At 43.8% G+C, this 27,871-nt stretch overlaps 2 protein-coding genes and 1 non-coding gene across 3 annotated transcripts in view; 1 reads left to right on the top strand and 2 right to left on the bottom strand.

Moving 5' to 3' along the window:
* PEX14 (peroxisomal biogenesis factor 14) overlaps positions 1 to 9,519 on the bottom strand; it is a 149,042-nt gene extending 139,523 nt beyond the window's left edge. The window contains exon 1 of the mRNA XM_006076724.4: positions 9,403 to 9,519. Coding sequence (XP_006076786.1) covers positions 9,403 to 9,438 — 36 coding nt within the window. The 5' untranslated portion in view covers positions 9,439 to 9,519. The remainder of the gene's footprint in view (positions 1 to 9,402) is intronic.
* Positions 9,520 to 11,486: 1,967 nt separating this feature from the next.
* Positions 11,487 to 24,689, top strand: DFFA (DNA fragmentation factor subunit alpha). Its single transcript, XM_006076722.3, has 6 exons — positions 11,487 to 11,719; positions 13,556 to 13,714; positions 15,662 to 15,804; positions 19,362 to 19,551; positions 19,762 to 19,910; positions 20,821 to 24,689. Exons 1-6 carry the CDS (start codon positions 11,584 to 11,586, stop codon positions 21,031 to 21,033), a joined length of 990 nt encoding a protein of 329 aa, XP_006076784.1. The 5' UTR covers positions 11,487 to 11,583; the 3' UTR covers positions 21,034 to 24,689.
* LOC112585334 lies at positions 21,350 to 21,411 on the bottom strand. The gene has a single exon (XR_003109807.1). It is a non-coding gene; the product is annotated as a small nucleolar RNA SNORD77 (small nucleolar RNA).
* Positions 24,690 to 27,871: the final 3,182 nt, after the last annotated feature.

Raw genomic sequence — 27,871 nt, 5'->3', positions numbered from 1 at the left:
AGTTTGATGAAAACTAGAAACTCACAGATCCAGAAGCTCAGCAAACCCCAAGCAGAAGAAACACAAAAGTATACTAAAGTACACCATAACCAAATTCTAAAAATATATGAAAAGGGAAAAATATTATAAGCAGCCAGAAAAAAAAGAGAAACATTACCTACACATATTAATCAAGATTAAAAATGACTTCAGACTTCTGATCAATAACTGTGCAGGACAAAAAAAAAAAACACAATGGGATAGTATCTTTGGCTCTTCCTCAGCACTGCCCACTTTACAGAGGTGACAGCCATCAGGGCCACCTTCAGACCCCTCGTGAAGCTCATCAAAAAGAGGACCAAGAAGTTGAACCCACACCAGTCAGACTGCTAAGTCAAAATTAAGTGGAACGATGGAAACCCAGAGGCACTGACAACAGGGTGCTCAAGAAACTCACGGGCCAGATACGAGTGCCCAACGCTGGTTACGCGAGCAACAAGAACACGAAGGTCGTACTGCCCAGTGGCTTCCGGAAGTTCCTGGTCCACAACTTCAGGGAGCCTGAAGTATGCTGACGTGCAACAGCCTTCCTGTGCTTAGGTTACTCACAACGTCTCCTCCAAGGACTCAAAGCCAGTGTGGAAAGAGCAATCCTGCCGGCCCTCAGAGTCACCAATCCTACGCCAGGCTGCCTGGTAGAGAAATGAACAGACAGCTCGTGTGCACACCACGTTTGTGTTAATAAAACCACAAAAACTTGGCCATCTGGCATTTCAAAAAAAATAATACCTTTAAAATGCCCACAGAGGACAGGACATGACCACCACTGTCAACCTGGAATTCCATATCCAATTAAATTTTTTCAAAAATGAATACAAATTAAAGACTTTTTCAAAAGGAAAAAGAGGCAGTAGTCATCAACAGTATACTTGTACCACAAGAAACATTAAAAGAAATTCTTTAAGCAGAAGAAAAACAATACTGGATGGAAACTTAATCTACATGAAAGAGGAACATTAGAAATGGTCAACATGTTAGCAAATTTTTATTTTTAAAAGATAATTTAAATGTACCGTGAGGTTTGTGTCATATGTAGTAGTAAAATCTATGACACACAGTATAATGGATAAAAGGGAAAACTGAAGCATATTTCTGTTAGGTTCTTACACTATATGTGAATTATTTATAGTATGTCATTTGAAAATAGGCTGTGGTAACTTAAAGTAACATATTGTAAACCTTAGAGCAATCACTAATTAGTAAAAAAAAAAAACTTGATAGGGTACAGCTAAATCAACAGTAGAGATAAAATGAAATCCAAAAAATAATTCAATCCAAGAGAAGACAAAAAAAGAGAAAACAAAAAACAGATGAAAAAAAAAATTGCAAGATGGTAGACTTAAACCCGAGGGCTTCCCTTGTGGCTCAGAAGGTAAAGCATCTGCCTACAGTGCGGGAGACCCGGGTTCGAACCCTGGGTCGGGAAGATCCCCTGGAGAAGGAAATGGCAACCCACTCCAGTATTCTTGCCTGGAAAATCCCATGGACGAGGAGCCCAGTAGGCTACAGTCCATGGGGTCGCAAAAAGTCGGACACGACTGAGCGACTTCACTTCAGACTTAAACCCACCCACATTCATATTTAGCTTGAGTACAAATGAAACACTATTAAAAGGCAGAGACTGTCAGACTGAGTGGTGAGAAAACCCAAGACTGAGCTATAGACTGCCCATAAGAAACCCATTTTAAACAAAATGACACACACAGCTCAAAAGCCAAAGGACGGAAAATGATAGACCATGCAAACACTAATCATAACAAAGCTGTACTGGCAGTATTAATCTCAGACAGCTTCAAACTAACAGATATTACCAATGATAAACAAGGACACTTTCAAAATAAGGGAGTTAATCAAGAAGACAAAATAATTACAGAAAAATATGCTGAACTGACAGCATATTAAAAAGCAGAGACATAACTTTGCCGACAAGGGTCTATATAGTCAAAGCTATGGTTTTTCCAGTAATCGTGTATGGATGTGAGAGTTGAACCATAAAGAAAGCTCAGCACTGAAGAATTGATGCTTTTGAACTGTGGTGTTGGAGATGATTCTTGAGAGGCCCTTGGACTGCAAGGAGATCCAACCAGTCAATCCTAAAGGAAATCAGTTCTGAATATTCATTGGAAGGACTGAAGCTGAAGCTCCAATACTGTGACCACCTAATGTGAAGAACTGACCCACTGGCAAAGACCCTGATAATGGGAAAGACTGAAGGCAGAAGGAGAAGGGGACGACAGAGGATGAGATGGCTGGATGGCGTCACCAACATGATGTACATGAGTCTGAGCGAGCTCCGGGAGTTGGTGATAGAGAGCGAAGCCTGGAGTGCTGCAGTCGAAGGGGTCACAAAGAGTCAGATACACTGAGGGACTGAACTGAACTGAATGAAAATGAAAACACAACACATTTAAATTTGTGGAATGCAACTAAAGCTGTGCTTAGAAGGAAGTTTACAGCTTTAGTTAGTGACTTTAGAAAAGAAGCTAGAGAAAGAACAAGTGAAACCTAAAGTAAACAGAAAGAAAATTTAAAACTTAAAAACAACAGAGGAAAATAAATAAAATAAAAACCGATTTTCTGAGGAATACCAAGACTGATAAATCTGTAGCCAGATTGATCAATTAAAAAAAAAGACTATTTTCCAATAGTAGGAATGAAAAGGGGGAAATCTCTGCATATTTTATAGACATCTAAAAGATACAGGAGGGCCGCAACTACTGATCTTGTGTGACTACAGCCCACAAGAGAAGCCGCCACCACAAGAAGCCTCAAAACCACAACGAAGAGTAGCCCCCACTCGCCGCAACCAGAGAAAGCCCGCACAGGGCAACAAAGATCCAGAGCAGCCAAAAATAAAATAAATAATTAACTTCTTTTCAAATAAAAGATAATGGAGGGACTTCCCTGGCAGTCCAGTGGTTAAGATTTCACCTTCCAATGCAAGGAATACAGGTTGGATTCCTGGTCAGGGAGCTAAGATCTCGTGGCCAAAAAACCAAACATAACACGGAAATAACACTATAACAAATTCAATAAAGACTATAGAAATGGTCCACAATGGGGAAAAAGAAGAAGCCTTTAGGGAAAAAAAAAAAAGGAATATTATGAAGCACCTTAAACATATTTGACAACTGAAATGATAGCAAATTCCTTGAGAAACATTATGTCAAAGCTGACCCTAGGGAAAAAACAGAAAGCACAAGTCTTAACCACTGGACTGCCATGCAAGTGCCCAGTAATAGCAGTCTTACACAAACTATTTCAGAAAGTAGAAAAGAAAGGGAGTTCCCTGGTGGCCTAGTGGTTAGGATTCTGGGCTTCAACTGCTGTGGCCCAGGTTCAATCCCTTGTCTAGAAACTGAGGTCCTGCAAGGTGCATGGCACAGCCAAAAAAAAAAAAAAAAAAGATAAAAATTCCCAACTCATTCTGATTGGCCAGTATTACCTTGACAGTTAGATATAGATTTCTCTCTCTCTCTCTCTTACTCACACACACACGAACTATAAATCAGTATCAGTTAGCCCTCCATATTTATGGATTCAACAAACCATAAACTGTAGTATATTATATACTGTACTGTGTATTTATTGAAAAAGAAATCCAAGTGGACCAATGCAGTTCAAACTCATGAGTCAACTATACTTCATTTGCATTAGGAGAAACTTCATTTGCATATAGGTAATAGATAAATGGAACAGAAGACAGTTTAGAAATTGATCTAATATATACTATTTTTCAATTTTTTTTTACAAAGATGGTAAGATCAACAAATGATGCTGGAACAACTGCTATTCATATGGGGAAAAACATTAACCTCAGCCTTTACCAGTATGCACATAAAAGAGATGCTTAATGTTATTTGTCATCACAAAAATGCAAAGAAAAACCACAATGAAATACCACTACACACTCACGCAAGCTACACACTCAAATGGCTAAAATTAAAACAGACAGACAATACCAAGTGGTGGTATGGGTGTGGGGCCATCAGAACGTTCACACATTGTTGGTGGAATGAAGAACAGTACAACTTTGCCAAAGCTCCAATCCTTTGGCCATCTGATGTGAAGAGCCAACTCACTGGAAAAGACCCTGATGCTGGGAAAGACTGAAGGCAGGAGAAGGGAAGCAGCAGAGAATGAGATGGTTAGATAGTGTCACCAACTCAAGGGGCATGAATCTCAGCAAACTGGGCAATCCCGGAAGTCAGAGAATACCAGTATGAGGCAGTCTATGGGGTCACAAAGAGTCACACCTGACTTAGTGACTAAACAACAACAAGGACAACAACTTTACAAAACAAGAACGCAATCTATTACAGAGCGCAACATACACTTATCATGTGACCCTGCAATTACACTTGGGAGGTATTTACCAAGAAAAATGAAAACATGTTTCCATAAACACACGAGTATTTATAGTAGCCCAAAACTAGAACCAACCATGTGGGGAAGAGTCTCTGAGGTGACTCCCACGATCCCCATCTCCTGGCATTCATGCCCTTGTGTTGTCCCTTTGAAAGTGGGCAGGAACTGCGACAGGTTTCTGGCCAATACAGTATGGTAATGGTGACAGAACACATGTAATTACACATATGTGGTTACATTACGTAAGACTGTAATATCCATTCACCTCTGAAGAAACAAGTGGCCGCCCGGGGAAGACCCATGTGGCAGAAGCTGAGGGCGGCCTCTAGCTGACAGCTGCTGACAAAACGGGGTCCTCACGCTGCAGTCCGCAAGGAGCCAAATGCTGCCAACAACCACATGAGCTCAGAAGCAAATCCTTCCCCAGTCAAGACTCAGATGCGATCACAGACCTGACAGACAGCTTGACTGCTGCCTTGGGAGACACAGCTAAATGGTGTCCTGACTCCTGACCCATAGACACTGTGAGACAATACATGTGTGCTGCATGAAGCTGCTAAATTTGTAATAACAGTGTTAGACGACAGGCAATTAATATACACCAAATGCCCAAGTGGTACACAGATCAACTGTGCTGTTGATTTACCTATACAATGGAATACTACACACTAGCAAAAAGTAATGAATTACTGATACATGGTGGTGGTGGTGGTTCAGCTGCTCAGTCACGTACAACTCTTACAACCCCATGGACTATAAAGCCCACCAGGATCCTCTGTCCATGGGATTTCCCAGGGAAGAATACCAGAGTGGGTTGCCGCTTCCTTCTCCAAGGGATCTTCCTGACCCAGGGATCAAAACCACATCTCCTGCATTGCAGGCAGACTCTTTACTGCTAAGCCATATGTACAACAATATAAAATTTCACAAACGTTATTCTGAGCAAAAGAAGTGAGACACAAAAGATTATATACATTATGAATACATTCACGTGTAATTCTAGGAGAGACAAATATAATCTATTAGTGGTAAAAAAGCAGCTCAGATTCCCGGAAGCCAAAGGCTAGGATTTTCTGGGGAAGCAGAGTAAGGGAATGTTTGGGAATACTGGAATTGTTTTGATCTTGACTGTGGTGGTGGTTAAACAGGTATATATATTTGTCAAAACTGACCACAACACATCTATTTGAATTCCACGGTAAAGCTTTTGGCCACAAAGACTCACTCAAAAAGCTATTAACATACGGATATTAAGTCAGGATAGGGGTAATGTTTTGGGGACTGGACAGTAACAGGAGGGATGCCGAAGAGGTTTCTGAGGTCCCGGTTATGTTTGCTTGCTTGATCTGAGTACTGGTTATACAAGATTGTGTTCACTCTGTGAACATTCACCAAGCTGTACACATAATTGGTGGACTTCCTGGGTGTATGTTAAACACCAATAAAAAGTGTTTTTGTTTTTTTTTTAATTTTAAAGGCTAGGGAATCATGCTAAATTATACTAAAGAGGCAAATCAATGCACTCCCTATTTCTTCACTGGATCCTGAATTTGTTTTTTATTGGAAACATTTGAATGTGGTCTGTATTAATAAATAATATTTTATCAATACCAAACTTCCTTTGTGATAGTGGTATTATGGTTATGTAGAAGAATAACCTTATTCTTATGAGAGACAAGGTGAAGTATTCTTGAATGAAATACCATGTCTGTAACTATCAAATCCTTCCCAAAGAAAAGAAAAATATAAAGAGACTGAAATAGAGCAAATTCAGCAAAAGGTAAACAATGCATCTCGTTCACTTTTATGAGAGATTCAGAGGAATTCTCTGTATTATTCTTTCAACTTTTCTATAGGTTGAAAACTTCTCAAAGTAAGAGTGAGGGACAAAATATCTTGTTTGAACTTGCTATTCAAAAGTTCAGTAATCTTCCAGAACTGTATGCAGAGACCCGGAGAAGGAAATTAACATTCACAACACGAGCACTCAAAATGTACCACATACTCTTAAAATCTGTAACTTCAGTCAACCCTCAAAGCAACCTTCTAGGTTAATTATTATCACTCCCATTTTACAGAGAAGAAAACTGAGGCACAGAGAGGTCAAGTGGTAAGTCCAAGAGTGAGTGCTGGAGTTCAAACCAAAATCAATCAGGAAAACAAGCCTTTCTCTCCATAACATCTTTGCTGTACTCTTCTTCCTTCCCTGCTTCTGTGTTTTTTCAGTCCATAATCGACTATATCCAGTGAACATGAACAGACTCGAAACCTACATTCCGTAATATTCTCAATACTCAACAATCATTAAACCATTGGATTGAACCATGCCTGTGCTCTTCACTAAAGACAGAAAAGCTGGTGGGAAAGTACAGAAATAGGGATAACATTTCCTGTTCCTATGGGCCATAACATGTACAGACTAAAAGGGACTTTGATAAGAGATTAGCCTTGCAAAACAGAGTAATGTGGAGTAAACACGACAAGAGTATGAAGCAATAAATGCAATTCCAACAGACTGTTTTGAAGATAGAATAAAATGATTATACCCTTATGAAAAAGCAAGTATACCAGTGAAATCTAAGTTACAAAGGACAGCAAGGATAATCACTAGTTAGGGTATTCCTTTAAATTTTAAGGCGATTACTTCAGAGCAGATAAAACTTTAGTGAACTTCTGGTCAACATATGAAAACTCACACTCCCAAAAATATTACAACAGGGACTGAGGAAAGGCTTAGATGGCTTGTGCGTGAAAACTCCAGAGTTTACTACATGGAATACTAATAGATAACACACTGTGTTAGGCACTGTTCTAAAACAAGTTAATTCATTTAATCCTCAGACCACTGCTATGAGATAGGCACTAGTATTATTCCTATTTTACAGATGGGGAAACTAAGGCCAAAGAAGCAACTTATCCAAGACCAACACAGTTGGTAAGTGGTGGGGCTAGGATTCTAGACCAGTGGGGATGGCTTCAGAGTCCATACTTTTAACCACTGCTCTATACTGCCTTTCAAAGAAAGTGTTGGTTATCTACCCTCAATCTTTCAAAACAAGAGACTGATGCCACAAATCTAACAAACTATCTACAAGAGACAGAATACTGGCTCAGTCCCACAGGTGTGATGTGTTCTTCTCACACCCAAACCAGGTTTGGGGGAATATACAAACAGTTCTTTCAGTTCCACTGTGTTTTACTGGAGAAATGGGGAAAACACTGATCAGGACTAGAAAAGGAAATGCGAAGCAACTGTTCACTTAAAATGCATGCATTTGCAGCTTATTGTCAGACAGTGACAGAATCTGGTGTGAAACATTTAAGTTTTGCCCCAGTCTGCCAGCATGTTCTGATGCAATCCCATCTCTACCAGCTTTGGAAAGGAGGGCAAAGGAGAAGCAGAGTTGAAAACCAACCAGAGGCCAGCCAAATCCCCTTCAGGACCTTCGATGCCATCCACGCGCACAGAGAAGACAATTTCTAGAACCAAAGGACTCCCTGGGTGCTAAAAAGCCTCCCAGTGGCAAAAATTCTAGAAACCTTCACAGTTACAGGAAAATTACACGTTCTGGCATCCTTTAATCCCAGCCTATAGGCATTCCAAATATATAACAGTTCAGAGAAGCCCAGACTCCGAGGAGCCTCGGTATGTCAGCAAGCTAAGTGGGTTAAGGCAAGAATGAAGAGTCCCACACCCTCCAATTCAGGACACTCCCCACACTCCAGAATTTTCGACAGTGAGAAGACCAAAGCAGCCCTCTTTATCTCTCATGTTTTACAATGCAGACATCTCTCTGAATCATTCGCTTCGCTATCGGAAGCTGGTCTGGGGAACACGCTACTCCTCTAAGTGCAATTCCTGTAATAGACTTATCATAAACAATGAAAGAGTAATAAGAAACACTAAGTGGTATTCTTCTGCCAAGGAAGGAAGTGAAATACCAGTAGGCGGCTGAAAAGTCCACAGGTGTTTCAAGGAGGTGAGAAATGAAGATGAGTCCAGGTTGACACCATTTTCTTCCTCCTCTGTCCAATCCAAACTAAACTTACACGTGCAGGACTAACTAGTGGAGTCACACACAAATCCAGGCTTAATCAGGCTCGTTACAGACCCTGCAAAATGGCGCTTAATAGCCTGTACTTCATAAGGGTTGTAATGAGCATTAAACGAGATAATAAGCGTAATTTGTCCTCGGCATGATAGCACACACTCAGTAATTGTAAAGTACCGCTTACCCCCAGTCCACCCCACCTTTGAACTACAAACGCCTTCAGAAGCCTTATCATCCACTGCTTCCTAACAGGAGTGAGCACTTTCAAGGTCCCCGAACTGGAGTGGGATTTGGCTGCATCTATGACTGAAAGGCTGGAGTCTGGCTGAGAAAACCAAACTGGGCAGCAAGGACAGATTACCAGCCATTAGCTCGGTGGCGTCTGTTGTTTACAATGAGTCCCCTTCCTACCAACGCACTGAGAGTCCAAGTATATTTCCCACCCTCCAACTTAGCAGGGGAAGCGCAAAGGTGACTGAAAACGAAGAGGCTGGCAGCAGGGTGGCCAGGGAGGCTGAGGCTGCGGGGAAGTGGGAACCCTGAGGGAGTCAGGCCCCTCCCGGGACGGAAGGGCCGGGAACGATCCAGCCTCTCACCCCTCTCAAGCAGGAGCCCTCGCAGCTCAAGGCTGGGGGATTTCTTAAGGGTCCCGCCACCGCTCCAGCCAAGCACAAGTGGGACCCCAGGGGCCGGCAGGCGGGAAGAGGGGGCCGCGGGCGCCTCCGAGCCCCGGCTCGGGAATGTGGTCAAAGAGGGGTCACCGGGGGAGGGGCCGGGCGGCGAGGACCTGGCGAGGGGCGGGACCCCGGAGGTGGCTAGAGGTGCGGGCGCCTGCTTCCGAGGCTCAGGATCCCCACCGGGCTCCCAGCCACCCGCAAAGCCACCCCCCCCCACTCCAGCGGGGGTCCCCGCCACCACTACTGGGCAACCCCACTCCCCTTACCTGGCTCGGCTGCTCAGCCTGCTCCGAGGACGCCATCTTTTTGAGGCCTGACTAATCTATCGCCGTGGGGCGAGGCTTCTCCCAAGCGCCCTCGCTCTCGCTCTCTGCCCAGACTAAAGTAGCCGGAACTGAGCTATCGATGGGGGTTGGGGCAGGTCACTGTGGGAGAAGAGGGGAACTCCCACCACAAGGTCAACATGCGCTATTTCCATTTGGTCTCTCCTTTACAGCAAAACCGAAGTCTATCCTTTGCTTTCTTATATGTGTATTATACTTACTGAATTAAATCTCTGCCCATGGGCACATGTGCTGCTGCTAAGTCGCTTCAGTCGTGTCCGACTCTGTGCGACTCCATAGACAGCAGCCCATGTAGGGACACGCTAAGTAGTTAATTAATCAATGTGAAGAGACTTGGAAATTAATTAATCAATTGATGATTTGGTTCAGTACCATTTGTTGAGTGCTTACTATTGGCTGCTTGGTAGGTGTGAGAAATAAGATACAAGACAACTCCTGCTCTCAAGTCCAGGGCAAATACACACACACACACACACACACACACACACACACACACACACGCTCACATAATTAAAACATCTTGGAGACAGGAGTCCGATAACTGTCTGCAGGTCTATTAGAAGAACTCAGAAGGCGAGTGCTTTTGGGAGAGGTAAGGCTTCTACGAACCTTTATTACTTTATAGTGGTTGAGTTGTTAGATTTTAAGCCAATTGTAACATTACATGCACGAAAGAGCTGTGTACATTAGAAATATCAGTCAGTTCATATCGCAGTTGTGTTTGATCAGTGATGGCGTACTCAAAAGTATTGCCTCAGTTAACAATTCTTCCTACCAAACACTGTTTTAAATGTATTTTTCTTAAGAGATAATATCTGATTTCCTTTAATAAAATATTAAAGGGATTGACCCTGAATTAATACAGGCTTATAATATTCCTTCAGTTCAGTTCAGTCGCTCAGTCGTGTCCGATTCTTTGAGACCCCATGGACTGCAGCAGGCCAGGAATAACAGAAATAACAAATTATTCCTTGTTTATATAAAATGCGCCCCTTTTAAGCCAGGAAACTTTTTGATATTTTTTGTATTATTTCAATCTTAAGTGCTGGTTTTTCAGGAGTGAAAAACACAGACTTTTCCCTAAGTAGCAGTATTAGAACAAGGACAAACGTTGTCAAGCAGCATCTGGACAATCTCAACAGTGATGAGATTTCCCCTTTTCTCTCTGATTTGAGATTATAATGTTTAACCTAATATTTAAGCATTTCATTACGAGGTTCCAACCCAATTTACAGATATGAAGCAGAGAATCGAATGCGTGGAAATGTGGGAGTATTTTGTGCTTCTCTGTTATGTCTTCAGCAAGACTGAAAACTACAGTCTTCAATTTTTAAAACTGATTTCCTTCAAATCAGCGTGAACATTTTATAGATCTTTTCAGGTTGGAAAGGAAAAACAAACAGTACAAAGTAAAATGACACTGCTTTAAGTATTAATATCATGCATCTATATATGCAAAAGAGGCTTCCCAGTTGGCTTAGTTCAGTTCATTCGCTCAGTCCTGTCCTACTCTTTGAGACCCCGGTGGCTCAGCGGTAAAGAATCTGCAATGCAGGAGACCCCAGTTCGATCTCTGGGTGAGGAAGATCCCTTGGGAAAGGAAATGGCAACCCACTCCAGTATTCGTGCCTGGGAAATCCCATGGACAGAGGAGCCTGGCGGGCTACAGTCCAGGGGTTCCCAAAAGAGTGGGACACGACTTAGCAACTAAACAACATACATGGAAGAAAGAGTTCAAGGAAATAATTCAAGGAAATATACACGCGTGTCCATCATACTGCAGAATTAACCCCTACTGACCTCATTTTGAACGGGCAAATGCAACTCCTTAATATAAGGTACGAAAACAAAAACACCTCCTGGACTGAATTGCGCGACCTAAGTTGGCTTTGAACCCACAGACTACAGCTCCCGGCATGCTCCCGTGAGCCGCAGGTGATTAGCAGCAACTAGAACTCCATCTCCCGGCGTGCCTTGGTCCGACGCGTGATTTGCTAGGAAGAGAACTACATTTCCCGGCATGCCGTGAGGGATGGAATTGGGGAGGACTCCCGCGCCCCCGCCACCCTGACTTCTAGTCGGTCTGGTCCCACCCTGAAGAGGATGGAGGTACCCGGCGGCCCTGCAGCTCCGGAACCCGGCGAGATCCGGGCTCTAAAGCAGTGTTTGCTGCGCCGCAACAAAAGCCGGGAACAGCACGGCGTGGCGGCCTCTTGCCTCAAGGAGCTGAGGAACAAAGGTGGTCACGGGACCGGGGCGAGGGTTTGGGGGGCTGGAGCCTGGGCTGAAGGGAGCCAAGGGCAGGGTGAGGATGTCCAGCGGGGCTAACCGAGATCAAGAAAGACGACTTGGGGCTTCTTGTAACTCAAGTGGAGGAGCCTTGGGACAGATATGACTCACGTGGGTATAGCGACTTATCAGTTTCACAGCGTTTGTGCCAAGCGTTTTAACTTAATTTACTTTATGTGAGATTCATATGGTGGAAAGGCAGACGGGAAGCAATATGCAAATGAATTAAAACAGACTCTACTTCGGTGTCTTGCCTCCGGTGACTCAGATTGTGGATCGAACCCAGCCTGGTGTAGTCCTGCCACTCGGGCTCCCTAAGGTGGTACTGGGGCCCCAAGGTGAGCCTACAGCGAGATGGGGGCGGGTTTCCACCGTCAGCTCTAGCAGGTACCTGTGCGGTAAAGAGGGAGCCGCTACCCACCGTCCCAGAGGTCCAGACAAGGAACAGCTGCTGTGAGTGACCTAGCTTTCAAAAGTTCTGAGCCTCATACTGTTGTTACTAGTTGCCTGACCTTACAGGTAACCATCTGTTGATCCCCAATTTTCTCCTCGGCAAAGGGGCTATATTTCCAGCCCTGCTTCACTGAATTGTTGGGACTCTCCAAGGAGATGATATATTCAAATGACTTACAAGTTATTAGCCTGTAGCAATAAACTGTTTACCGAAAAAAGTTCTTGAGGTTAAACGTGTGAGTCATCCCTAGGCAGGTAGTGAAGGTGTATGTATGTCTGCCTGTTCAGAGCTTCCTCCCAGAGTCACTCAGCCTAGCCCGTATCCGATAGAAGTCTTTCAGAGACACAGAAACAACCAAAGCACTCTAAATGCTTCAGTGACATAGCTTTTGCCATATAAGTGTTTACATAATTTTTCTTGGCGTGAGGCTTCTTAAGTTTTAGTGCCCCTTTAGTGCAGTGGCTGGATGCACTTGGCACAGAGACCCATATAAGTGCTTGTGTTTCTGGAGCTCGGCCTATGCAGGGTTTGGAGCTCGGCCTGTGAAAGGTTTGCTGGGTGCAAGACGATATTGCCCGATGATATTTGTAGTCTCTTAGCTACTTTTCTGCGTGCTCTAGTCCCATTAGCATTTTAGGCATTGCCATCATTAGGCAAGTACAGACCTGCCCTGGACAAAACCTCTTGCCCATTGATCACACAGATGAAAAGTTCCTGTTACAATCTTCTGTCTTCTGCCTCCTTTATTCTTTCCTGTAGGTTAGTAAGACTGTGAAGATACTGCAAGAACATAAAGTATTTTTTTCTTTCTTTTTTGAAATTTTCTTTTTCTCTGGACACATGGGAGAATTTGAGTCATTTAGACCACTGAGAAAATGAACGAAAGATGCTTATTCTCAAAGAATCAAATCAGACTTTTGTTGGTTGTTCATCCAAGGAAAGAGTCGAATGCCTCCTAATGAGGGTATTGAGTAGCTGGAGAAAAAACGTTTTCAAGAGCCAGACTGTATGGGTTTAAATGCCAGTTACTTACTGTGTGACCTTGAGCAAGTTACTTAACCTCTCTGAGTGTTGGGTTTGACATCTGTAAAAATGGGAGTAACAGTAGTATCTACCACAGAATTGTTATGAAATTAAGTACTGTATATGAAAAGCACTTAGTATAGTACCAGGCACATGGTAAATGTTATATTAGTATTAGTGGTCATCATTATAGTTATTATTAGCTACCAGGGATTTTTCTAGGCTCTGGGGGCATACATATTGAGTACAAAGACAGATATAATTTCCCTATGGATATTTGTCAATTGCCAAATATTTTATTCCTCTCAGCTTGTGACATTCTGGCCATTGATAAGTCCCTGGCACCAGTAACCCTAGTCTTGGCAGAGGATGGCACCATAGTGGATGATGATGATTACTTCCTGTGTCTTCCTGCCAATACTAAGTTTGTGGTATTGGCTGGGAATGAGAAGTGGACATACAATTCAGGTAAGAAATGCTGGCCGTATATACAGTATACCCTCCATCATGATGTACTTTCCTACACGCGGCACCTGGTTGCTGTTTGGCTGTTTCAGCATTTATGCAGCAAGCATTACTGAGCGCCTTCTGTATGCCAGAGTGACGCTGAGTCGGGGGATGAAGATGAATGAGATGCAGTCAGGTCTCAAGTAACTCACGGACCCACAGCAACTAAAACACAGCAGGGCAGAGGGATGTGGGCCACAGATAGGGTCAGACTACCTGGTCTGAATCCCAGCTCTGCCATTTAATAGTCATGTGACCCTGAGCAAATTATCTAACTTCTCAGCCCCTTATTGAGACAGTAGTTATCGTACCTGTCTCCTCGGGTTGTTGTAAGGATGCGAGAACATAGTACATATCAAGCCAGGGCTTCTCAACAATGCTGTTGACATGTTGGGCCAGGAAATTCTTTGTTGTGGGCGTGCTGTCCTGTGCATTGTAGGATACTTAGCAGCATCGCTGGCCTTTACCCACTAGGTACCAGTAGCATCTCCTCACCTTAATTGTGACAACCCAAAATGCCTCTAGATATTCTCACATGTCTACAGGTGTGTGGTGAGCAGAATCACTCCCAGGAAAGAGCCACTGATAGAAAGCATTTACATCTTATCTGGCATGCTGCTGCTGCTGCTGCTAAGTCGCTTCAGTCGTGTCCGACTCTGTGCGACCCCATAGACGCAGCCCGCCAGGCTCTCCCATCCCTGGGATTCTCCAGGCAAGAACACTGGAGTGGGTTGCCATTTCCTTCTCCAGTGCATGAAAGTGGAAAGTGAAAGTGAAGTCGCTCAGCCGTGTCCGACTCCTAGCGACCGCATGGACTACAGCCTACCAGGCTCCTCCGTCCATGGGATTTTCCAGGCAAGAGTACTGGAGTGGGGCTTATCTGGCATACAGTCAGATAAATCAGTATTCCCTGTCACTATCATTACCGTCATTCTCACCGGCAATGCAGAGGGAACTAATATGGATGAGCAAGGATCAAAGAGCTAAAGAAGTGTCTTGAGGAGAGTCCCCAGGCCACCAAAGTGTGGAAATCACCCTTCAGCAATGACTTTCCCAACCACCTTTTTACTCAGGCCCTAGAGACAGCAAATAGTGGCTGCAGCTCCTCCAGTCAAGAATGAGACCTGAACTTTCCTGGTGATCCAGTGACTAAGACTCCAAGCTTCTAATGCAGGGGGCCTGGGTTAGATCCCTGGTCAGAAAACTAGATCCCCAGTGCTGCACCTAAGACCCTGTGCTGCCAAATAATTTAATTAAAAAAAAAAAAGAACGAGACTCATCCCGACAGGGAGTTTGGGATGAACATGTTCACACTACTGTATTTAAAATGGATAGCCAACAAGGACCTACTGTACAGCACAGGGAACTCTGCTCAGTGTTGTGTGGCAGCCTGGATCGGGAGTCGGGGGAGGACAAATACATGTACGGCTGAGTCCTTGTGCTGTCCACCTGAAACTAGCACAACATTGTTAATCAGCTATACGCCAATACAAAATAAAAAGTTTAAAAAGAGAGAGACAGACCCATCCCCAAGCACAGAGATATGCTGATGAGGAAAAATGTTTTTGGATACGGAAATAGACAAAAAACTAACCTAAAGGGAAGCACGGTGGCACCCTGGGTATGCATGACCGTACACTGGATTTAAGTGGCTTTCCATAAAAGAATACAGACCAGTTTCACACAGAAATAAATGAGAGATAGAACAAGTGGGAAAGTTAAGGCCCTAGATGGGGATTGGTTTTCCCATGAATCCCTGAGAAAAGGTGCTTCCTTCAGCATCGAAATTATTCTAAATGGTCGGTCGGAAGGACGTGCTGACATCCTGGAGGTCTGAGTTGGGGGAGGAAGTGAAAAGAGCACTGCAGGTTAATCTGACTCTTAACTGGCATTTTCTCCCTGTATCAGATGGAGGTACCGCTTGGATTACCCAAGAGTCCTTCGACAGAGATGAAACAGACAGCGGGGCAGGGTTGAAGTGGAAAAACGTGGCCAGGCAGCTGAAGGAAGACCTATCTAGCATCATCCTGCTGTCCGAGGAGGAGCTCCAGGTGAGCCTCCTCTGCAGCCACACTCACCTGGCCTCTGCTGCCCTCCGTGGCCTACTTTCCATGCATCTTGCCACCATAATTTCATTATTCCTTCATTTTTAAATAGTTCTCAGATGACAGCCAAGGTTCTTCATTTTTCTAATTCTCTTGCTTGGAGCAGAAATTTTTTACTCCTCACTCTGCATCAGAATCATCAGTGGAGCTTTTTTAAAAAATACAGATGCCACAGCCCCACATAGACTATTTAGGCCCAAGGGTGGGACAAGGAGGTACTGCTAAAGAATGTGAGTTAAATCTCAGCTCCATCACAAAGACTGTAGCCAGTCACTTACCCTCTCTGCTTACGTTTCCTCTCCAGTAAAATTGGAGTAAAAATAGTATGTGATAATTCAGAAAAATATTTATTGAGCCCCTTCCCTGTGTGTGGCATAGTTCTTTGCACAGGGTTACAGGGCTTCCCAGGTTGTGGCAGTGGAAAAGAACCCGCCTACCAGTGCAGGAGACCTGGATTCAATCCCTGGGTCGGGAAGACCCCCTGGAAGAGGGCATGGCAAGCCACTCCAGTATTCTTGCCTGGAGAATCCGCATGGACAGAGGAGCCTGGTGGGCTACAGTCCATGGGATCTCAAAGAGTCAGACACAACTGAAGCGACTTACCACCCACAGTGGTGAACAAGCCAGACACAGTCCCTGCTCTGATGAAACTCAAATTCTGGTGGAAGGAGGTGGACGAAACCAGCAGTGTGCCCAGATGGTGGGGGCTACTCTAGATTGGGAGATCAAGGAAGTCTCCTTGAAGGAGGTGACCTTTTGGTTATTTTCTAATCTTGTATTTTTATTTTGAATAAATAATACTAATACATTCACATGGTTCAAAATCCAAGAGACATAGCCAAGAATAAAACAAACCAAATGTCCATCAGCTGATGAATAAATAAAATGTTCTCTATCCAAATAATGAATATTTTATTCAGCCATAGGAAGGAATGAAGTATTAATACATTAGGCTTCCCTGGTGCCTCAGACAGTAAAGAATCTACCTGTAGTGCAGGAGACTCATATTTGATCCCTGGGTCAGAAAGATCCCCTGGAGGAGGGAATGGCAATTCTCTTACCTGGAGAATCCCATGGACAGAGGAGCCTGGTGAGCTACCGTCCATGGGGGTGCAAAGAGTTGGACAGGACTTAGCGCCTAACAATGACGATAACGTGGAGAAATTTTTAAAACATTGGGCTAAATTAAAGAAGCCAGACATGAAAGGCCACAGATTTTATGATAGCATTTTTATGAAATGGCCAAACTATGCAAGTCTGTAGGGGTAGACGGTAGATTAGTGGTTGCCTGGGGGTTGGGTTTCTGGAGACTGTGAGTAGGAATGGAGAGTAACTACTGATGGGTACAGTTTTTTCTGGGCTGGTGACTGTTCTAAGACTGTGGTTGTGACTGCACAATCACAAAAAAAGCCCACTCATTTTACTAAACTCCACTTACGTATATGCTTCAATCAGTGAATTGTGTGGTGTGTGAACTATATCTCAATAAAGCTGTTTGGAAAAAACAGATATACAGAAAGTCTGACTTCTGTCCCCAGCCACCCAGCTTTCCTTCCTGGAGACAGCCAGTCTGTCAGTTTCCCATTCCAGAGATAGTTTATATATGCTCTCGCTCAGTCGTGACCAGCTCTTTGCAACCCCAGGCTCCTCTGTCCATGGAATTTATCAGGCAAGAATACTAGAGTGGGTTGCCATTTCCTACCCCAGGGGATCTTCCCAACCCAGAGATTGAACCCAAGTTTCCAACATTGGCAGGTGGATCCTTTACCACTGAGCCACCTGGGAAGCCCATTTTATATACAATTACATATACATGTCCTCCTCTTCCACTTTCATCACACTTTGCACATTCTGTTTCAACGAAGTTTAGAAAGTTTTCCAGATCACTTTACAAAAGATACCTTGTTCTTTTTCATCGCTGCATAGTATTCCATTTCATGCCTACATTTTCCTATTTATTTATTTTGCTGTGCCAGGTCTTAGTTGTGACATGCAGGATCTTTAGTCGAGGCATGTGAACTCTTGGTTACAACATTTGGGGCCTAGTTTCCTGACCAGGGATTGAACCCAAGCCCCCTGCGTTGGGAAAGCAGACTCTTAGCCACTGGACCATCTGGGAAGTCCCACCATAACTCATTTAATGAGTCTCCCCAGTGGGGGACATGCATGTTATTAGTCTCGCTATTTAGTCTGTGCTGCAAAAAAACTTAGACCAGTGTCATTTTGCACACGTGCTTGTCCATAGAATAAATTCATAGAAGTTTAGTTGAGAAACATTGGCAGGTCCCAAGAGGGGACACAGAAAGAAACTGAAGAACAAGAGGTACCTGCCATGGAAAGGTTGGGGCCAGGCAAAGGAAAGGCAGGAATTTTTTTCTTCTTTGGTTTTTTCTTCTTTAAGAAACAGAAAGGGGTCATGAGATCCCTTCCCATCCCAACAGACTAGCAAATTATGATACCCTTAGGATAAAGGGCATAACAGTCCTCACCAGAACAGGGACGCTGGAATACAAGTGAACCCAGCCCTGACAGCTAGACTCTGCGCAGGGAAGCTTAGGACAGGAGCTTGCAGAGGCTGGCCACATGGCAGGTAGGAGAAAAATGGCAGGTAAAGGAACCATGGGGAGTGAGAATGGAAGGGAGAGAAGGGAAGAGCACAGGATCCTAAAGATTAGCACTGACACTGATCCTTGCAAAGTTATTAACTGCTCTTGCCTCGTTCTCCTCATCTATGAAATGGTGGTAATACTAGTACTTCCCTCATAAAGTTTGTGCCTCTTGAATGTTGGACCTTATGAATGTGTATTAATATTACTTGTTCAAAAATGGATGCAATATCAAAGTTAAGGGTAACTTATAAAGTGGCTCCTCAAAGAAGCCTTTCACAAACTCCTGCAGCCCTCCTTGTCACTTTCTGTCCTAAGCGTTTTACGTCTGTTTTCTCGGTGGTGCATAGTGAGTGCAGCAGGTGGGATCTTAGTGCCCCCACCAGGGATCGAATCTGAGCCCCCTGCAGTAGGAGTGCAGAGTCTTAACCTCTAGACCACCAGGGACATCCTGTTTTGTTTTTAATAAGGTACTAAAGGCAACATTTTCCTAATTCTTTCACCAGAGGGAAACTGAAAAAGTTACATGCCTCTCTCCTGACTCCCGGGCTTCCCGAGGTGGCACTAGTGGTAAAGAACTTGCCTGCCAGTGCAGGAGACTTAAGAGACGCAAGTTCAGTCCCTCAGTCGGGAAGATGCCCTGCAAGAGGATTCTTGCCTGGAGAATCCCATGGGCAGAGGAGCCTGGAGGACTACAGTCCATGAGGTCGCAAAGAGCCAGACACAACTGAAGAGACTTAGCGCAGCACAGCACATCACTCCTAACTCTCAGGCAGCCATATTGGGTAACTTTGGGAACTAGATGAAATGAGTCTTTGAAATTGATGCATTTGAGAGACATAACACCATATTCGGAAAGTACTTTCAGATGTCTTAAAGCCAGTATTTGTTTGTCAGATGCTCATTGATGTCCCATGTTCGGAGCTGGCTCAGGAACTCGGCCAAAGTCATGTGGCAGTCCAGGGGCTCCAGAACACCCTCCAGCAGGTGCTTGACCAAAGAGAGGAAGCCCGTCAGTCCAGGCAGCTCCTGGAACTTTACCTTCGGGCTCTGGAGAAGGAAGGTGGCATCTTGTCGAAGCAGCAAGGTAGGCATTGTGCTGAGATCTCAGTAGGAGCCTTTCCTTGAGAGAGAGCCAGATGCTTCCCGTGTGCTCAAGAAGAGTGATGCCACAGCTGTGGGTATTCTAAGATGGCAGGCTGCTATCTGCCCGCCTGATTGCTCTGGCTGGTTGTTGGTGTGGCTGTGTCTGCGTGTGGCATGCTGATGTGTCCTCTATCTCACATCTGCTTTGCAGAGTCCAGAGCTGACCTTGGGGACGAGAGGGATGCTGTTGACACAGGCATTAGAGAGAGCTCCTCGGAAGTTACACCTGCGAGCCAGATCCTCTTGGCCCTGAAGGAGAAACCTGCCCCAGAGCTGAGTTTATCTAGTCAGGATCTGGAGGTGGGCGAGCACCAGGGACCCTGACCTTTGTAGGGAGACACTTGTATCAGTGTTTTTTCACCTCTGCAGACCCTGAATCATAGCTTCCAATTTGCCTAATATTACATGCAAAGCTTCCCTTATAGCTCAGTTGGTAAAGAATCCGCCTACAATGCAGGAGACCTGGGTTTGATTCCTGGGTTGGGAAGATCCCCTGGAGAAGGAAATGGCAACCCACTCCAGTATTCTTGCCTGGAGAACCACATGAACTATAGCCTGTCAGGATTCCCTGTCCATGGGGTCCCAAGAGTTGGACACGACTTAGCAACTAAACCACCACATGCAAAGCGTTTACAAACGTCTCACATAATCTGAATCTTAAACAAAATGGGTGCACTCTCTCAGAGAATCTTATTCTCTAGTCCAGAGTAGGTAATGAAATGTCTGACTCCGACAGGGAGGAGTTACAGGACTCAGGCTTCTGAGATGCATCTGCCAGTGGTTGAAAAAGATCCACAGGCCCAGAGGTACATGAAATATTCCTGGGAAGGACCTGTGCAACGGGCTCATCTTGTACTGACTTTCAGACCAGGGAACTAGAAGGGAACCCATCAGAGTGGGTGCTCCTCCTTGTCCCTGTCCCCAGCACTAACTACCTCAGTGTAGCTAGAAGGGAAAGAGGCTGTATTGAATTGAACTTGGCTAAATTTCCTGTGAGCGGAGGACTTTATGCTCCAAGTAAACTGCTCTCTAGAGGTCCTTTCCTGTTGTTGTTGTACGGTGAGCAGACGCCTGTGACGGCTCAATAGGAAGGAAACCTGGCATCTCAGCATAAAGCTAGAGACTGATACTGCCGACTCTCACCTCCCCTAAAGAAAATCGCGAGAGCAGCAGAGGGGCTGGTTCTCAATGGTTCTTCTTCTCACCGCAGTTGGTTGCCAAGGAGGACCCTAAAGCACTGGCTGTTGCTTTGAACTGGGACATAAAGAAGACGGAAGCTGTTCAACAGGCCTGTAATCAGGAACTTAGCCTACGCCTCCAGCAGGTGCAGAGCTTGCGTTCTCTGAGGAGCATTTCAGCAAGGACGAGTTCACTGCCTGGAGACGTGGAGAACCCCAAACGAACCAGACGAGACCCCATGTAGCTGGTGGCCAGCAACATGCCAAAGAAAACCTTGGGTTGCGTGTCAGTGTCAGTAAATGCCTTTAGCCTAGTCATTATAGCTACTTACATACTCCTCTGCCCCCTGCCTTTCAGAATGTTCTGGAACAGACTAGAAGATGGGCTTTGGGTCTTCTTCAGAAAAGCCATTCCAGCTTTCTTTACATATTGAACCATAAGGCTGCACCAGCTCCTCTAATTGCAAGTTCATATGTTCTCTGTGTATAGTAGTTGTGAAGGGCATGGAATAGAAGCTGTCGTGTTTCAGACCAACTATCCTTTTTTTTTTTGTCTTTTCCTTCTACATCAGACAAATGATATATCTCTTTTCATGATATAATCTATGCAACCATCATAGTAATGAACCTACTATTCTTTTCCTTTTTTTTTTGATGTGGACCATTTTGAAAGTCTTTATTGAATTTGTTCCAACACTGCTTGTGTTTTATCTTTTGGTGTTTTGGCCCCAAAGCATGTTGGATCTTAGCTCCCTGACCAGTGATCAAACCTGAACCCCCGGCGTTGGAAGGCAGATTCTTAACCACTGGACCATCACGGAAGCCCAGATGCACAATTCTCATTCTAAAGATGGAACTGCAGAATTTTAAACACAAATAATGGTAGAGAAGGTGATGCATCAATGTTGATTATGGTCACAAACTTATTTCTCAAGTTAATGAATTTTTTTGTTTGTTTAAAGGCACATATTAAATTTGCAGACCATAGGGACATACAGAGAGTCTAATTTACCATTTCTAATATCTAATTCAGTATTGTGAAATTATATCCATTACCACTGTGAAACTTTCCAGTTTTCTAATATGTTTTATCAGCAGGGGATATAAAAAGGTCGTTAAATCAATCTCTGTGAGATACGACTCCAGGTCTCTCTGGGTGCAGAACAGAGACTTCTGGTTTATATTCCTCTTGTTTCTGTGCTAACTTGTTCTTCAAGTTTTGTAATCTACAATGCAATTTCTCTTGCAGGGAAAAAGATAATTAGTTATTGACTTATTTGACTTACTTTTTAAGCATACTTAGAGGAAAATGGAATACTGTTAAGAATACATTGGCTAATTATTAAATAAAGAAATGTAACAATAAGTCCTAAGGTGAGGCAGAGATGCAAAAAACAAACAGAACAAAAAGAGCTATTGGCTTCTCCTATGACCTTCCTCAAGGAGGGATCAGGTCTACTCAGCATACTCCTACTAATGCCTTATGCCATTGGTTCTCACTTGCCCCAATATTTTCTTTTTTAATAGCATATTTTATAATGCTTTCTTAATTATCCTTAAATGAAAGCCAGAGCTGATAACCTACCTACATGTATACCTTCATCAACACAATACCTCCAAATGGAAACAAAGGAAAATAATTTTCAATAAGATGGTCTGTATCCATCTCAGTATGCCCTTTTCTGTAGATGACCATCAAAAGGCATAAGGAAGCTCTCAGGTGCTTATCCTTACAATTGAATTACCTTGAGTTTGTTAGAAGCAGCCATGCATGGTACATAGTGATTGGTGACTCAAATTCCACAAGCAGCATCGCCCTTCATAATGGGAGTTCCCAAAACAGTGACGTTCTGGGCAGTATACCACATCTGTCCTTGATTTACAAGGTGGCTGCATTCTTGAAAAAGCTAGGGAATGTTAAAACTGGAAAAAATACTCTGTATATAAAACAGAATTAGGTTTGGGGCTGATTTGGAATGGGTTTTCATTCCTGTGAACAGCCAGCATGACATGAAAGTCATGTGGTGGCAGTGGGAGGGTAGACACGTGGGATGTGGGATGATAATTCACTATGTTGAACTGTCCTGTGCTTTGCAGGAAGAGTAGCAGCCTACCTCCCACCCCACCATTCAGTGTCAGTAGCAGCCTCCAGGTACTGAGACAGTTGACAGGAGCCCCCAGGTTCTCAAAATGCTCCTGGAGGGGCAGTAATGCCAGTTGATTTTTATGACAGTTTGCAGTCAGCTCTGTGCCAGCACCTACTACACTGGAGCCTCAAAACTGAGTGAGCTTAAGAGGGTGTGGCGTGCCAGCTCTCATTTTGTACATGAGCAAAGTCGTGCTCAAGAAGGATCAGTGACTTGCCTCATATCATAAGGCTAATTGGAGGGCCAGGGTTCAAAGTCAGGTCTTTTGGCTTTATTTTGGTTTGAGGTTTTGGTCTTTTGGCTATACCACCCAGCTTGTGGGATCTTAGTTCCCCAGCCAGGGATTGAACTTGGGCCCTTGGCAGTGAAAGCACAGAGTCCTAACTACTGAACCACCAGGAATTCCTAGGTCTTCTGGTTGCAATCCTGGTGTTCTTTCCACTTACTTGTATTTTCTCTTAAGTCTACATACTCTTTTACTCTACATCCAGATCACTGGTTTTGTTAATTTGTAGTTCAGTCACTCAGTCATGTCTGACTCTGTGACCCCATGGACTGCAGCACACCAGGCTTCCCCGTCCTTCCCTATTATTTTGTTTTGTTAATACCAGAATAATAAGTTGAATTCAGCTCCAAATGAAAAAGACCTAATATGTTTGCAACATGATTGCTAAAAGATTTCTAAATGTAGTCCTTGTGTTGGTAGTGTAAAAGAAAGAAATTAGCCTTGTGAACATTATAGTTAGCACAGTAGCAAAGGAAGCCTGGGTTCCAGAAATAATAGAACAGCATCTCTATTTAACTATTGTGTCAGCAGTTATCTCTGTTCACCAATTATATCAGCATCTCCATCTTTGCCCTACTGAATGAAAAATGTTTTCTCCAATTATTTTCACCAGATACACAGTAGAGCTTTAGTTGATGGGCCGGGCGTTGGTATTGGTCTTCTGTATTAGAAACAAACCTACTGAGCATCTCAGCTGCATAGGAGAATAGCAAAAGTACTTTGGCCTTTGGAACGAGACAGACCCACATGGAGTCTAACCTTATGGGACAGTAGTTTCCAAAAATGAAAGGTTAGCCTAAGGCCCAAGGTGGAAGGGGTTAAATTAAATGAAGGAAGTTGGAGAATATCACCGACTCAAAGGACATGAGTTTGAGCAAGCTCTGGGAGATGGTGAAGGACAGGGAAGCCTGGCGTGCTGCAGTCAATGGGGTCGCAAAGAGTCAGACACGACTGAGCGACTGAGCAACAAGTAGGAGGAAGAGCTCAGTACCAGCACAGTGATATAGAGGGAGTGGTTCCCTTTCATCTCCCCAGGGCCAGAGAGAGGCGGGTGCGAACAGAGACCTTTGCAAACCCTAGACCAAATGTAGAGTCAAAAGTTATTTTGCCCCAAGTACCCCTTACCTCCCCTGCACCACTGTGCCTGCAGGCCTTCTAGAATAGAACAGAGCAGCAGAGCAATAGTCTAAAAATAGGAGAGACAGAGGGAGCAGGGCACAGCCGATGTTAGGAAGAAAGACTGTCAAAGAAAGCAGCTGGGACTAATGAACTCTACATTAGCCATATTCCATTCTTTGGACTCAAGTCAAATGTCGGTCCCCATTAGGCAATTGGCTTTGACAGGAGCCGTGCTAATTACCACTTACCAACCTTTAATTTCTGGGTAAAAGCAAAAGGAAAAAAAACTAATGGATTTTTCATTTTCCAGAAAGAAAGGAATAAAATAATAGTAGTCTGTTAAAAAATACATTAATTACAAGAATTATTAATGTGCCTTTACTCACCAGATTTTTTAATTTCCTAATTAACTTTTATTATCTTTTTTTTTTTTTTGCCTTCAGCATTTCTTTTCCTATTTTGTTGTATTTTGCCTTAAGTTATTTTGGCTGCGTCTTATATTACTTGACGTTTTTAAGGACCTTGGAAATTATCTACTCCAAATACTCACTGCCTGAATCTGCTACACAGCTGACAGGTGAGGTCCTCTGCCCTGTCAGGAAGCCCCCAGTAAACGGAACAGATCCCTTCCTCCCCAGGAAATGCACTGAATTTTCAGATTGCACATCCTTAACGTTGGCTCTTTGGTCAAACTAAGTCAGACAGCACTTCCACAATTATCAATACAAGGAAGTAACCAACAGGTTACTGCAGAGCTATGAGATTTTCTTCAGTATTCTCTAACACCATGTTACAGGAACTATCAGCATGAAAATTCTAGCTTTTCTCCAGCTTACAGTTATTTTTTAAAGTAGTTTATTCATTTATTTATCTGGCTGTGCCAGGTCTTAGTTGTGGCACACAGGATCTTTTAGCCGTGGCGTGCGAACTCTTAGCTGCAGCATGAGGGATCTAGTTCCCTGACCAGGGATCAAACCCAGGCCCACTGCACTGAGAGCGTGGAGTCTTAGCCAGTTGACCACCAGGGAAGCCCCAACTTACAATTATTTTAATAAGAACAGAACATGTATCTTTTATCACTTAACTATTTAATTATAGACAAAAAGGATAAATTAGTGTTAATTTTTATTAAAGTTATGAGAAGCTGGAAAAGGGGTTGCCATGTGTCTTTGCCTCATTCATCCTAGTCTAGAAATAGAAACTTCCTTCTTTTTAACAGCTGAATGACATATCCTATTCTGATTTCTTCAAGATCAAATCCCTGTCTCTATTGAAGAAGCTGCTGTTATTAGGATGTGGGTAATCCCTTCAGCAGGCACTGTCAGGTCAAGGAGTATGTATCCCCCATGAGCTCACAGGCCTGAGTTTCCACTGAAATGGTTTGCTGTCAGCCCTGACATTCGAATACTATGAAAGGACTTCTGTTGAATGCTTATGTCACATCAGTTCCTCCTTAGCAGTTAAGGATCTACTCTGGTGACAAATACTGGAAACAAATGTCCTAGATCTGCACATTTGACTACACTGAACTACACAAATGCAAATGAATGAAAGTCGCTCAGTCGTGTCCGACTCTGTGATGCCATGGACTATACGGTCCATGGAATTCTCCAGGCCAGAATACTGAAGTGGGTAACCTTTCCCTTCTGCAGGGGATCCCCCCAACCCAGGGATCGAACCCAGGGCTCCCGTATTGCAGGCAGATTCTTTACCAGCTGAGCCACAAGGGAAGCCCAAAAATACTGGAGTGGGTAGGCTATCCCTTCTCCAGCGGATCTTTCCAACCCAGGAATTAAACCAGGTAGGACTAGAGTCAACCAAAAACCTGATGGTAGGAAATTACCCTAGTTTACTAATGATGAGCATGTTAATCTAGTCTAACATGCAGTTGATGCCAGTTTACATTTTTCTAAGGCCCCTGAACTAAGGTGGGCTTAAACTTGATGGATTTCCTGGAGGTGCCATTAATGTAGCCTCAATTCCTTCAGATATTACTTAGTTAAAAGTTAAAATCTCTGGACTTTGCCAGTGCTCCAGTGGTTAAGAATCCTCCTGCCAGTACAGGGGACACAGGTTCGACCCCTGGTCTGGGAAGACCCCCCACATGCCATGGGGCAACTAAGCCCATGCACCACAACTCCTGTGCCCACCCACCCTAGAGCCCGGGCACCAGTGCTGTCTTGCTGACACCACTGCAGTGAGAAGCCTGACACCACAATGAAGAGTAGCTCTCACTCGCCACAACTAACGTAAGCTCACACACAGCAACAAGGACCCAGTGCAGCCAAAGGTAACGTTTATTTTTTTAAAAAGTTAAAATCCCCAATCCTAAGGAATGTATACGTATGGCTCTAAGCAAAACTGAAAGACAGTGAGCATGCTTTTCTTCTAGAAGAACCTTAAATCCTGAAGGTCAGCTGGCCTTCAGGCAGGCATCTTCCACCAGTGCGCTGACTCACTTACAGGTCCCTGAAAGCCGCTGTGTTTGAAAATGAGGATGCTATTAAGACTCTTCCATCACATTATACTTCACTCCGCTAGTAATTACGAATATGAGCTCAGCTCTGTGGAAGATGGAAAGGAACGGTCAGCAGTCATACTTTGTGAGTCTGTTCCCCTGGTGTCCAGAGAAGAAAACATCCTTGCAATGCCTTCCAGCCAGCCTTTGCCAGTTTTCCTGATACTAATCCTGACCATCAGAAACTTTCCCTAACTCCTGGTAGGAATCTCTAAGCTTTAAAGTTTAACATCTAAAAAAACCACGTGCTGGAAGTTTTCTTTAGCATCTAGGATTCAAGAGCCATAAACAAGGTGTGTAATCAAGGAAGGATTCCGGGGCTAATGGGGAGGATTAAAATTTGATTAGGGTTTGAACCTGAGCATGTGTTTACTCCTACCTCCATCTGAGCAGACCCAGATCCTGGCCCATGTGAGGCTCGACTGTTTCTCTGTGTTATATCACAGAAAGAGAAACGAGAAAGGAATCTCCCCCTCCTTTCACCATCATCCACTTACTTCTGTGGGAAATTATTGAGGAATGGGAAAATAAAACATTTATATACATAATAGATTTCAATACATATGCCTCTGTCTCAGACCAAGTCCAGATCCTGCAACTCTGTAGGTCCCAGAGTTTGTTTTTTTTCTGTTTTCTTTGACCTTGAGGCCTGGCTTGTAGGATCTTGCTTCCCCGATCAAGGATTGAACCCAGACCCTCGGCAGTAAAAGGGCAGAGTCCTAATCATTGGACCACCAGGGAATTTCCTGGAGGTCATTGTATTAGAAGTTAAGGCAATCAAGCTACAGGCTGGGAAGTAGCACCGCTCACTCTATTTGGTTTGAAATAAACCTGAAGCTCTCATCCATAAGAATTGTAACAGCAATATTAACTTACTGATTATAATTAGTATGGGTATTTTACAACAGCAGGTTCAAATGGAACTTTATAAGCATATCATCATGATGTCTGTTTAATTATAGCATATTTGTTTTTAAATTAATTTTAGCCAAAATAGGAATAATCATTTTGCT

Source organism: Bubalus bubalis, chromosome 5 (assembly GCF_019923935.1).
Source record: "Bubalus bubalis isolate 160015118507 breed Murrah chromosome 5, NDDB_SH_1, whole genome shotgun sequence".
NCBI lineage: Eukaryota > Metazoa > Chordata > Mammalia > Artiodactyla > Bovidae > Bubalus > Bubalus bubalis.
Note: the sequence above shows the minus strand (reverse complement) of the source record. Positions and strands in the feature narration are given on the sequence as shown.